The sequence below is a fragment of the Canis lupus genome, chromosome 5 (assembly GCF_048164855.1).
Source record: "Canis lupus baileyi chromosome 5, mCanLup2.hap1, whole genome shotgun sequence".
Classification (NCBI taxonomy): Eukaryota; Metazoa; Chordata; class Mammalia; order Carnivora; family Canidae; genus Canis; species Canis lupus.
In genome coordinates, this window is record NC_132842.1 from 9,677,684 (window position 1) to 9,690,882 (window position 13,199).

The 13,199-nt window shown below is 37.6% G+C and overlaps 1 protein-coding gene across 23 annotated transcripts in view; it reads right to left on the reverse strand.

The window, feature by feature from the left end:
• Nucleotides 1-2,097: 2,097 nt before the first annotated feature.
• The window catches only part of MLLT10 (MLLT10 histone lysine methyltransferase DOT1L cofactor), a 250,792-nt gene continuing 239,690 nt past the window's right edge, over nucleotides 2,098-13,199 (reverse strand). For 22 of the 23 annotated variants that reach the window (XM_072825420.1, XM_072825416.1, XM_072825415.1 and 19 more), the window contains 3 exons: nucleotides 12,734-12,830; nucleotides 6,506-6,715; nucleotides 2,098-3,939 (listed from right to left, as the gene is read on the reverse strand). In XM_072825420.1, the coding sequence (XP_072681521.1) occupies nucleotides 3,895-3,939; nucleotides 6,506-6,715; nucleotides 12,734-12,830 (352 nt within the window). In that variant the 3' untranslated portion in view covers nucleotides 2,098-3,894. Of the gene's footprint in view, nucleotides 3,940-5,434; nucleotides 5,562-6,505; nucleotides 6,716-12,733; nucleotides 12,831-13,199 lie in introns of all 23 variants that reach the window. The other variant, XR_012030838.1, reaches the window with a different exon arrangement.

Consider the following 13,199-nt stretch of genomic DNA (forward strand, 5'->3'; position numbering starts at 1 on the left):
ATTAAAGAAGACAAAATAAATGGAAAGGTATCCCATATTCATGGATTGGAAGAATATTGTTAAAATGTCCATACTACCCAAAGCCATATACAGATTTAGTATAATCTTTATCAAGATTCCAATGGCATTTTTTTATAGAAGTAGAAAAAAAAAATCTAAAATCCATTATTTAACCACAAGGACCCTGAATAGCCAAAGTAATCTTGACAAGGAACAAAATGGGAAGCATCATACTTCCTGATTTCAAGCTATATTATTATTTTTTAAATATTTTATTTATTTATTTGAGAGAGAGTATGAAAGTGAGCATGAGCAAGGAGAGAGGGAGAAGCAGGTTCCCTACTGAGCTGGGGTCCTGATGCGGGGCTTGATCCCAGGACCCTGGGATCATGACCCGAACCAAAGGCAGATGTTTAACACACTGAGCCACCCAGGTGCCCCTCAAGCTATACTCATGAAAACAATACGGCTGGCCTAAAAACAGATACATTGATCAATGGAACAGAATGAAGAGCCTACTAATAAAACCAAGTATATATGATTAACTAGTATTTCACAAAGGAGCCAAGCATACTGAATGAAGAAAAGAGTCTCTTAAATAACAGTGCTAAGAAAATTGGATATTCACATGTAAAAGAGTAAAGCTGAATGCCTACCTTACACAACTCACAATAAGTAACTTGAAATGAATTAAAGACTTATTAATTGTAACACCTGAAACTATAAAACTCCTAGAAGAAAACACGGGGAGAAAACTCCTTGACATGGGTCTTGGCAATGATTTTTTGGATATGAAACCAGAAGTAAGTACAAGCAACAAAATTTTTAAAAGACTATATCAAATTTAAAAGCTTTTGCAGAGCAAAAAACCCCATTAGTAAACTGAAAAGATAACCTATAGAATGAAAGAACATACTTGTAAGCCATGTATCAGATAAGGTTAGTAATATCCAAAGTATATAAAGAACTCAACCACTCAATAGAAGACACAAACACAAAAACAAAAAAATAACCTCCCCAAACAATCCAATCAAAAAATGGGCAAAGGAAAAATAAATGGGCAAAGGACTCAGACATATTTCTCAAGATGATACACATGGCCAACAGGTACATGAAAAGGTGTTCAATGTCACTAACCATCAAGGAAACGCAAAACAAAACCACAATGAAATATCACCTCATACCTGTCAGAATGGACACTATTAAGAAGACAAGAACAAATGCTGGTGAGGAAGTAGAAAAAGGGAAACCCTTGTGCACTGTTGGTGGGAGTGTAAATTGGTATAGTCACTATGGAGAGCCAGTAGAGGTTCCTCAAAAAGTTAAAAATAGAACTACTCTATGGTTCAGCAATCCTACCTTTGGTAACATCTCTGAAGGAAATAAAAACATTGTCAGAGAAATAGGTGCACCCCCATGTTCCCTGTAACATTATTCATAATAGCCAAGACATGGAAATAACGTAAATGTCCACGGAAACATGAATGGATAAAGAGACTGGGGCATACACGCATACACGCTCCACATATGGTATATAATATATATATCATATATATTACATATGTATAACATGGAATAGTGCCCAACCATAAAGAAAAAGGAAACTGTGCTGTTTGTGACAACATGGATGGAACTTGAGGGCATTACACTAAGTGCAATAAGTCAGACAGATATAGTCAAATACTCATGATCTCACAAGTGCAATCTATTAAAAAAGAGAGAGATTAAGAAAAACTAACACCTAAATATCAGATTTGCAGTTACCAAAGGACAGGGCTGGGATGAGAGAGAATTGGATGAATGTGGTCAAAAGGTAAAAATGTTCAATTATGAAATAAATTAGTTAGGAAGACAGTTAGCACTGCTGTATGATAATTTGAAAGTTGTTAATTAGAGTAAATACTGAGTTCTCATCACAAGGGAGAAAATTTTTTTCATTCTCTTGTTTTTGTATCTGCATGAGATGATGGATGTTGACTAAATTTACTGTGGTAATCATTTCATAATACATGTAAGTCAAATCATTATGTATACCTTCAGCTTACATGGTACTGTATGTCAATTATATCTTAAACTGGAAAAAGGAATAGCATAGAGTTATAAACATTATTAAATTTTATTAACAAAAACTTTGTACATTTTCTTTAATACATGTGGAATTTTACATCTAGGTAAAATAACAACACATTCAAAATTTACCATTTATACAAATTGTTACAGAATAATAACCAGTGGGTTAAATACGTAAAATAAACCACACCGATTTTTTTTAATTATCTACAAAAGATTTGACTTTCTTTAAAATTCCCCTGAACATATAAAAATAAATTAATTTTACTTTTCAATTAAATCTACCAATTAGAAATATTACAAATCAAAATATCAATGTTATCTTATGAATTTTTCACAATACAAAACAGATTCACAAAACCTTATTTACAGAAATGAGGTAAGAACTGTGCAATGTTTAACCAAGAGACATATTGCAGAATTAACATGTTCTTCCAGCTAAGTACACAGTGGAGGTCTAATTACAGCTGGGTCTTTTCCACTAATAATTCACACATTTAAGAACAGTTCAATGATTACATCTCCAATTGTTCAATTTATACTCTGTCATACTGTCACACCAGGAGTGTGGCTACCCAAAGTGTAAGGTCTGTAAATACAGATTTCACCTGTTTCAGGAACTGTAGTCATTTTGCTTGTTTGTTTGAAATCACTGTCAGTAAATGGGAAGTTGTTTAAATAAAAAAAAAAAAAAACAAAAACAAAAAAAAAAAAACAAAAAACAAAAAAAACACCTTACCAAATCCACTCATTTTTCTTGTGACTCATTAGTGGATAAATACCCAGGTAATAGTTTTGCCTGAGCTATCTACAGTGGCATAGAAAGTTTTTAATAAAGGCAGAACCATGGGGAAGGCTGCTGGTGCAACACTGACTATCCCTACTACGTACGTACAAGGACTGACGATAGTGCAAGCTCAGCTGTCTAGAGCCATTTCAACACAATGGAGGTACTACTAACAGGCACTTGATTCAGGCCAAACCCTACCAGCAGTTTCCAGAGCGGCCCCTCTTTCTGAAAGAAATCTTTCACTTTGAATTGATCTGGTTCCCCCAGCAGCCTTAGAACTCACTTAAATCAAAATATGAATAGTTACTTTAAAATATGAGTAGGTCTTAGCACTTTTATAAAAAAAAAAAAAAAAAAAGTATTTAGCAAAGGAAAATTACCTTTAGCAGAAGCAGACATTACCATCCTAACTTGATTACCAAAATTGGCCAAATCCCATTATATAAAAAAAAAATTTATAACAAAGATTGCCAAATCCCAGTTGATGACCTATTAATTTGCAATACTTAACCAATAAAACTCCAATAGAAGAAATAGGACAGTTCCTTAAAATTTGTCTTAAGATCTGACTCACAGAGCAAGCATACTGTAACCCAAACGAAAAGATTATATTTCATATTCCAACTTGTACAACAAAATCAAAGTTTATAAATGGAACAAGTCTTTAGTTTTGCTGTTTGTCTCTCCAATTTATAACAAAATTAGTTGTGCACCAACTATATTAAATTCCTCTTAGGTTGAAATATTCATTGCATGTAAATTATTTCATTGACAAAAGTTAGTTATTAAATTTTTTTTTCAAAGTTCAAAAAAATCTGGGTTGAGGGATGGGGGATATACGGGAATTCCATTTCAGTGCAACAAAGCAACAAGAAAATTAATCAAAGCCTTACAAGAAAGTCCTTGTGGCAATTAATCCTTTGTTGTGCAGTTCATTTCTTGTCGCATTTCTTCATAGGTGTAGGAGGCTGCAATGGCAGCCAGATGAAGTGCTAGAGCAGCAGGAGAGGCCGTTTCTAGAGGTTTCTCAAGTGTCAACTTTTCTCTTGAGTGACAGGCCCAGTTTTATCACTAAGTCTCTGCAGTTAAACAAAATCGAAGGCATTAGGTAAATAAATGTGTGACCCACACTTGTAATCTTCCCCTAAACTGGCATTATAACAGAGACAAAAGGGGCACATATAGTTATTCAATTGTTTTCTACAAGTTTGCACGACTACTCTTCAGTACAATATAAAGATGTGAGTTTACTAGTAAACATCATCAGCTGCTTTATATTAATTTGAGCAGTTTATGAAGACAGATGTGCCCATCTGGAGGACAGAACTCATGGAGAACAGGTATAGACATCATCCCCCAGATTGATATTTCCACAGAAGCAGTAACATGGTATTGTGGAAAATGAATTTTTAGTGGACTAAGAAAGTCATGGGTTCAGTCCCACATGAGGAAGTTTAACCTCTTTGAGTCTCCTTTTACTAATCTATAAAAAAAACTTTAAAGTCCTTTAAAGACTGAAATTATGTCTACTATTGTTATCTAAAGAAGATGCCTGATATATAGTGGGGTACCTATAAATATTATTTCCCAGCCTTGCTTTTCTCCCATTAGATAGTTAATACTGCTTGATTTTTTATATTTGTTATTGTAGTTTTCCATTTAAAAACATATTGCAAAAAAAACAAAAAACAAAAACAAAAAACATATTGCATACTGTATAACTCAGGAAAAGGTAGTTTGTAAGTATGGCAGACCTTGTCTTATTGTGCTTCACTTTATTCCATTCCCCCCCAAATTGAATGAAGGTTGGTGGCAACCTTGTGTCAAGCAAGTCTACTGGTACTACTTTTCCAACAGCATTTGCTCAATTCGTATCTCCATGTCACATTTTAGTCATTCTTGCAATATTGCAAGAATGACTTTTTCTTATTATTATATTTGTTATGGGGATCTGTGATCAGTGATTAGAACTCACTGAAAGTTCAGATGATGGTTAGCATTTTTTTAGCAATAAAAAGCATTTTTTAATTCAGCTATATACTTTGTTTTTTTAGGCCTAATTCTTTTGCACACTTAGGCTACAGGATGTGTACATGTAATTTCTATATGCACTGGGAAACAAACATTAACTTGACTTGCTTTATTACAGTATTTATTTTATTGCAATAGTGTGGACCTGAACCCACACTATCTCCAAGGTATGCCTGTAATTTTGTTTTAACACAAGAAAACATTTTGAGAGGAAAAAACAATATAAAAAAGTTCCTAAATTAATACAGACTCACTGAAATTTCCCATGTCTTTAAAACACTGCAGAGGGGATGAGGTTTCTGATAGTGACAGTGTTCACAATTAGGAAGTCAAGAGACAGTGTGGCAAACAAAGCCATTGAAGAGTTGATGAAAACCAGTAACCCTGTATTTTGTTTTTGTTTTTTTTTTATAACCCTGTATTTTGAACCAATACAAACTAAAGTTTCTGAAGACTAACAGCACAATAAAAAGCAAGCTTTCAAAGTAATGGGAAATCGCAAACATTGTGACCTTTCACACTGTGATTTGCCAAGTCTCCCACCTCATTCTTTCCCTTCTTCCTTTTCCTGATGTCCAGTCTCCATTCTATATCCCAATATCCTTCCTCTAACAGGGTTCTGCCCTGAACTCGAATTTAGGGGAAACACTTATACTCCAGTAAAGTAGACCTAATTGAAGGGGAGAATTAACAGAAAGAAACAGCCTTAAAATGTGCACTATTAGATATATAGTACACTGTTCCTGCATCCATTTTTATTGTATCTTAACTGGTACATTAAAAGGCTAAGAGGCTAGCACTTAAATGAAATTAATCATTTAAACTATTATTTACTTCCTTTTTAAAATTAATCCAGCAGAGTAACTGGAGTGCCCTAAAATTTATATATTAATTTTATTATAACTATAATTCAGTTTTACAAAGTACTTTAAAGCAAAATAATGAAAATATACCAAAATTATCTAGACTGGTTCTAATAATTAAATTAATTGAACAAAGTTCCTCACAAAGCACCAACTATTATCTTTTGAATGGACTGTCCTATACTACCTACTATATAACTAAAATACATTTTTACTTCCAATGTGGTGAATTATAAAACATCTCCCAGGGCAGCCCCGGTGGTGCAGCGGTTTAGCGCCGCCTACAGCCCAGGGCGTGACCCTGGAGACCCTGGATCAGGTCCCACATCGGGCTCCCTGCATGGAGCCTGCTTCTCCCTCTGCCTGTGTCTCTGCCTCTCTCTCTGTGTCTCTACGAATAAATAAATAAAATCTTAAAAAAATATAAATAAAATTAAAAAAAAAAAAACATCTCCCAAACCATATGCACAAATTTAAACTAATATACTTAGGGGATATATAAAATTGGCTTGGGTCCTTCATGTTTACAATATCCAGCTGCTGAAACAACTGGTTTTTAAGAAGAAATTAACAGGGGAATAATATTAAAAAATAAAATAAAATAACTTAGTCACAGTCAGGTGATTAATCACTAAGGTGTTAACAAAGTCTTAAAAAAAAATAAGAAAAAGCTAAAGAGACAGTCATCTCTGATAAATCAATAAAATTCTTTTTATTATTTCACTAGATAAAATAAAGCCAAGATACTTACTGTTACTTTCTGACTTGCATTATCGCCATGGATGGTGAGAAATGGGTTGGTGGTAGCTGGGTGCAGTGGTGGCGCCTGAGTACCTGCGAGGAGGTTGTTGATCGGTATCTGTGTTGGCCCAGAGATCTGTAGCTGCTGGAGTTCAGGCTGGTGGTGCTGCTGGTGGTGATGCTGCTGCATTAGCTGATACAGAAGGGCCTGATGCTGTTCCTTAGGGAGAAGCATGGGGGAGATGAGTGCCCAGTCACAGAACTTGGCAGTGAGTAAAGCCTGACTTCTCTATTTTCTCCTTTAGTTTAATATTAGGTATTTAAATATAAATCACACTCACTAAGAAGGAAAAACCAGTATCTTATCTGGAAAAATACATGGCACTACATAATAACCATCACTAGTGAATGGCTTATTTTCAAAACATGGCAAACAACTATAGGACCCTCTATTCAAATTAGGTTTTCATGATAATTAAGGGCAACAGCAACTTAGAAGTCCCAAGTTATCTGGATCTGCCATTAGAATGTGAACCATTCTCATTCCCAGTTCTGGGTACTTAATTAATTAAAAGTAACTTTTAAAGCTCTCATCACACAGGGGCACCTGGGTGGCTCAATGGGTGAGCATGTGCCTTTGGCTCAGGTTGTGATCCCAGGGTCCTGGGATCGAGTCCTACACATTGGGCTCCCTGCAGGGAGCCTGCTTCTCCCTCTGCCTACGTCTTTGCCTCTCTGTGTCTCTCATGAATAAATATAATTTTAAAAATAAAATAAAGTTCTCATTCATGCCAATAAAGAGTGCTTCCTTGGTGTAGTTATAAGACTGTTCTTTTTTTTTTTTTTTAAGATTTTATTTACCCATTCATGAGAGACAGAGAGAGAGAAAGAGGCAGAGACACAGGCAGAGGGAGAAGCAGGCTCCATGCAGGGAGCCCAATGTGGGACTCGATCCGGGGTCTCCAGGATCACGCCCCAGGCTGAAGGCGATGCCAAACCACTGGGCCACTGGGGCTTCCCAGTTATGAGACTATTCTTTGCAGCAAATATGTATTTGATTTCTTGAGTTTACTATGTGTCAGGCACTGTTTTGAGACATATCGGTGAGGGGAAAAATCTCTGCCCCTCTGTGGCTCAGCCTAAAGGGAAGAGAGAGCAATGAACAAAAATGTTAGGAAAGGATTATTGGTAAGGATCAGAGTGAACAGGAGTATGTGGGAGACAATACAGCAGGAGGTGGAAATCTCAGATACATAGGTCAGGATGGTTCTCACTTGGACAAAGAGGCAAGGAGGGAATGGAAGATGGAACAGCCAGTGCTAAAAGGCTATGTGGGAGCACACCCAGCGTGATCAAGGAATAGCAAGGAGACCAGGGGCAGGCTGGAGACAAGGGAAGAATATGGGCCTCATGATGGGAAGCCATGAATACTTTGGCTTTTACTCAAAGTAATGTGGGAGACCAGAAGAAGGTTTTAAGCCAGGAGCGACACAATCTGACTTGGGACTTCTTGCTGGATTCAATGAGAGGCATCACACAAGAATGAAGGATGACTGAGGTTTTCGGCTCGAGCAACTAACAAGTAGGTGTTGCCTGTGGCTGAGGTAGGCAAAACTGTGTGTGGAACAGGTTTGTGATAGATGAGCAGTTCAGTTTTGGATATATAACGTTATGCTGGAAATATCTATAAAAATATCCCAAGTGGAGATGTCAAGTAAGCAGGTGGATGCAGAAGTCCGAAATTCCAGAAAGGCGACTGGCCTGAAGATGCAACATGTGCACGTATTTAAATTTTTTTTTTTAATTTTTATTTATTTATGATAGTCACAGAGAGAGAAAGAGAGAGGCAGAGACATAGGCAGAGGGAGAAGCAGGCTCCATGCACCGGAAGCCCGACGTGGGATTCGATCCCGGGTCTCCAGGATCGCGCCCTGGGCCAAAGGCAGGCGCCAAACCGCTGCGCCACCCAGGGATCCCAATGTGCACGTATTTAAGCTGGACTGGAGAATGGTATTTGAAACTCTAGGACTGGAGATCCCTAAAATTCTATGATACTCTAAAAGTGAGAGGCTGAGGTAAAGAGCAAAGGAGGCTAGAGAGGAATGAATGGTTAGGCAGGAAGAACACGGAGGCTAAGGGAAGAAAGTGTTTCAAGGAGGGAGTGATCAACTCTGTCAAATGCTGCTGCCAGATCAAGTAAAAAGGAGAACAACTGTCCACTGGACTTAGCAGTATGAAGGTCACCTGGGAGAAGACAGTGCAGGAAAAGAGGGCAGCAGTTGGTGGGGCAGGGAGGACTATCAAGCAGGAGTTTTTCTTAAGTTGGGAGACGTAGGTATGGCTTAGAAGAAAATGCAATGCTTTTAAAAATGAACAAACTTCACCCTACAACCTTGGCTGACAAAAAGGTAGAATTTTAAGCCACTTCAATTCTTGCAGTCTCTGAGCAACAATGTGTTTGCTACAACCTTTTTAATGAACCATGTTCTAGAAAGGAGTCATTTGTATGTACTATTACTAATAATAATCTTGATTAAGAGGAAGAACGCCACATAAAATGAACTTTAGTACTTCACATTAAGATGAGAAAAAGATAAGAAAACAAGATCACATTTTAGTGTAAGCATTAGAATTTATATATAATCTATCTTTATACCAGTATAAGAACAGTAACAGTGAGAACAATGATCCACAATCAAAACAAGTATTTTCAGGATATTTTTAACTAAAGTAAAAAAAAAAAAAAAAAAAAAAAAAAAAAAAAAAGGTAGATATATTTTATTTATTTATAAAGTTTTTTTTTTAAGATTTTATTTTTAAGTAATCTCTACACCGAACATGGGATTCCACCTCACAACTCCAAGATTGGGAGTCAAACACTACACAGAATGAGCCTGTCAAGCGCCCCGGGGAGATACTGAGAAAGAAATTATGAACAAAGGCTGAAACTCCGAGCTAATTAAATGGTGCATTATCCAAGCAGTCTAACTCAATGAGGTACACCAGGGAAATGGAGCTGGAGAAAGTTGCACAACCACAGCAACCCATCTGGCTTTAAGTTTATGATTACGCAGGGCCAGCCAGTGTCCCAGGGGACACTGGCTGGCCCTGCATGTAAACCACACACAACCAATCTTTTTTTTTTTTTTTTTTTAAGATTTTTATTTATTTATTCATGAGAGACACAGAGAGGCAGAGACACAAGGCAGAGGGAGAAGCAGGCTCCATGCAGGGAGCCCGAAGTGGGACTCGATCCCAGGAATCCAGAATCATGCTCTGGGCCGAAGGCAGGCGCTAAACCCCTAAGCCAACTGGGCTGCCCTTTTATTTTTATCTTTTTAAGATTTTATTATTTACGAGAGACACAGAGAGAGAGAGGCAGAGACACAGGCAGAGAGAGAAGCAGGCTCCCAGCAGTGAGCACGATGCAGGACTCGATCCCAGAACCCCAGGATCATAACCCTAGCCAAAGGCAGATGCTCAACCACCGAGCCACCCAGGTGTCCCTAATCTTTTTTTTTTTTTTCAGGTGTCCCTAATCTTAATCAATTCTTTCTCTCTTCTCCAAGATATCTATTCTACATTTTCTTCTCTCTCCTCTAACCGCCAATATCCTTATCTCCCTCAGCCAATGTCTTTATTTCTAATTTTAAAAATGAAAAACAGGGCAGCCTGGGTGGCTGATCGGTGCCACCTGCAGCCCAGGGCGTGATCCTGGAGACCCGGGATTGAGTCCCACATCGGGCTCCCTGCATGGAGCCTGCTTCTCTCTCTGTGTCTCTGCCTGTGTCTCTGCCTCTCTCTCGGTCTTTCATGAATAAATAAATAAAATCTTAAAAAAAATTAAAAACATTAAAAGTGGGTTTCTTCCACCTTCTGTCATAAAAACCTTCTGACAGCTGCTCTTCCTGGCCCTCTTCGTTGGAATGCTGCCTTGCCCTCCCCTCCCCTCCCCGCTGAAGAACTTTGCTGTTTTCCTTCCTCTCTTCTGCACCATAAATGTTCCCACCAACATATATGTATGCTGTCATATTCAAAATGAATAAAAACTTCGCTCTTAGACCATGTCTTTCTTTCATTAGCTGCTTATTTCTCTGCTCTTTTTACAGTGAAGTATCTGGAGCTGCCAATATTCAACATGCACTTTCTCTCCTGCCATTTTCTTCTGAACCATTCATGGAGGTTTTTACTTCTCACCAAAACTACAACTGTCAAAACCTCCAGACGCCCAAATCCAATGGCCAACCCTTATTTGTCCTCCCAGAAGCATGTTACACAGCTGAGTTCCTCTTTCGCTGAAACATTCTCTTCATATGGACCCAAGGACACTACTCTCTCAGTCTTCCTCTTAATTCACTGGCTACTTTTTTCCCATATTCTTTACTAGATTATTTTCCTCTTCCAGACATCAGTCTTCATTCCCTACTGATCTCATAAAATTTTATAAATCTAAGTATTACATATGCAGCAATGACCCCAAATTTTTATTTCCAACTACATCCTTTCCTTGGACTCGTCTCATACAATGATCAGGGCCACATGTCATCTGAACATCTATACACACATCTCACACACAGTATGTCTGTGACAGAACTTTTTTTTTTTTTTAAGATTTTATTTATTCATGAAAGAGAGAGAGAGAGAGGCAGAGACACAGGCAGAAGGAGAAGCAGGCTCCATGTAGGGAGCCCGACACGGGACTCAATCCCAGGGCTCCAGGATCACACCCTGGTTGAAGGCGGGGCTAAACCACTGAGCCACCCCCCGGGTTACCCCAGAACTGCTTTTCTAATCTCAGTAAAACTCAACATCCAATTGTTTAGGGTTCTTCTTCTTTCTTTTTTTTTTTTAACAGATTTTATTTATTTATTCATGAGAGAGAGAGGGAGGGAGAGAGAGGCAGAGACACAGGCAGAGGGAGAAGCAGGCTCCCTGTGGGAAGCCCAATGTGGGACTTGATCCCAGGACCCCAGGATCACAACCTGGGCCAAAGGCAGATGCTCAACCGCTGAGCCACCCAGGTGTCCCTGAATGTCTGAAAAACAAGTCTTGTTGGTTCCATTTTCAAAATACACAATCCCAGACAGTTTCCCCCCACATTTATCATGCTATTTAAGACACCACATTTTCTACCTGGACTATTCCAAGAACCTCCCTGTTTCTCCTTTTGCTACCATCTCCCCTCCCAACACATACAATTTCCCATACAACAGCCAAGCCAATCTTTAAAAAATGTGAATTGTCATCATGTCACTATTCTGTTCAAATCTTCCAATTAATTCTTTAAAATAATCCTGAAAGCAAACGTGAGGATATATGAAACAAGATTTTTACAATTAAGAAAATTATTAAAACTGGCATACTAGGGACACCTGGGTGGTTTAGTGGTTAAATGCCTCCCTTTGCCCAGGGCATGATCCTGGAGTCCCAAGATCAAGTCCCACAACAGGCTTCCTGCGTGGAGCCTGCTTCTCCCCCTGCCTATGTCTCTGCCTCTCTGTGTCTCTCATGAATAAATAAAATCTTTAAAAACAAACAAAAAAACTAGTATACTATACACTATTTTGATACATTTTAAAATTTCCACAATAGAAGTGTTTTAAAAAAAATCACTAATGGCATCATACTTAAAATCTACTTTCATCATACTTAAAATCTAAATTTCCCGCCACAGACAAACAAGGCCCACCTGTGACTTTCTCTCCTCTGCATCACCCTCTCTCTTATTCTATAGTCATGTCGACCTTCTTTCTAGTATTCACAACACACACACAGGCGGTCTTTGCCAATCTGCTCTTCCATTCCCCCATGTCAAAAATTTGTGTTCCTTCTTTTATTCAAGTCGGTGTTCAAAAGTCACCTATTCAAAGAGGCAAGACTCTCTTCTCCAAAAAGGCCTCCATCCCACTGTTCCTCTATTCCCTTATCCTCCTGTTATTTTTCTTCTCAGTACCAGACATTTGTTTACTGTCCACCTCCACTGTCAGAATGAAACACCATGAAAATACAAAGTCTTATATGTCACCACATTACCAGAGTCTGCAAGAGTACCACAGTATGTGTTCTAATATTTGTGAATATTGTAGGTGTTGTGGACTATGCCAAATGGCAAGACAAACTATTTTTGGGTTATGCTATTTCACAAAGTGGGTAAGTCTATACCCATGCTGAATGTCTATCACGGCTTAGATCACTTGCTCCTAATAAAAATCAAATATTATCAAAAGGAAGAACTTACTGGTGTGAGCTGTTGAGAATTTAACAACTGCTGAAATTGCTGTTGGTGAAGAAATATTTGTCTTTGCTGGTCAGAAAGTAATCCTAGTCCTGAGGCACTGAAAAACGATTAAAATTCTTACTTTCTACTATATATCTTTACTGTTTTTTAAAATGTAAAATGAAAGACAACTTTTCAATTTAGTGTTTCATGAGTTAACCAAACTTTAAATATAATACTGATAACAATCACATACAAATTTCTTATTTCTCTTTGTGTATACAGGTAATTAAGAATTCACATTGTCAAGAAATGTTTTGCTTTCCTTTTTATTATAAACTAAGAAGGCACTAAGTATTTTATGGAATAGAAATTTAAATGTGTTTATAATGTGCATGTATGTATATTTTTAATTATTCAAGGATAATTTAACCCACACTAAGTGACACATATGTAAACTAAGGAAAAATCCAACGGCTAATTGACT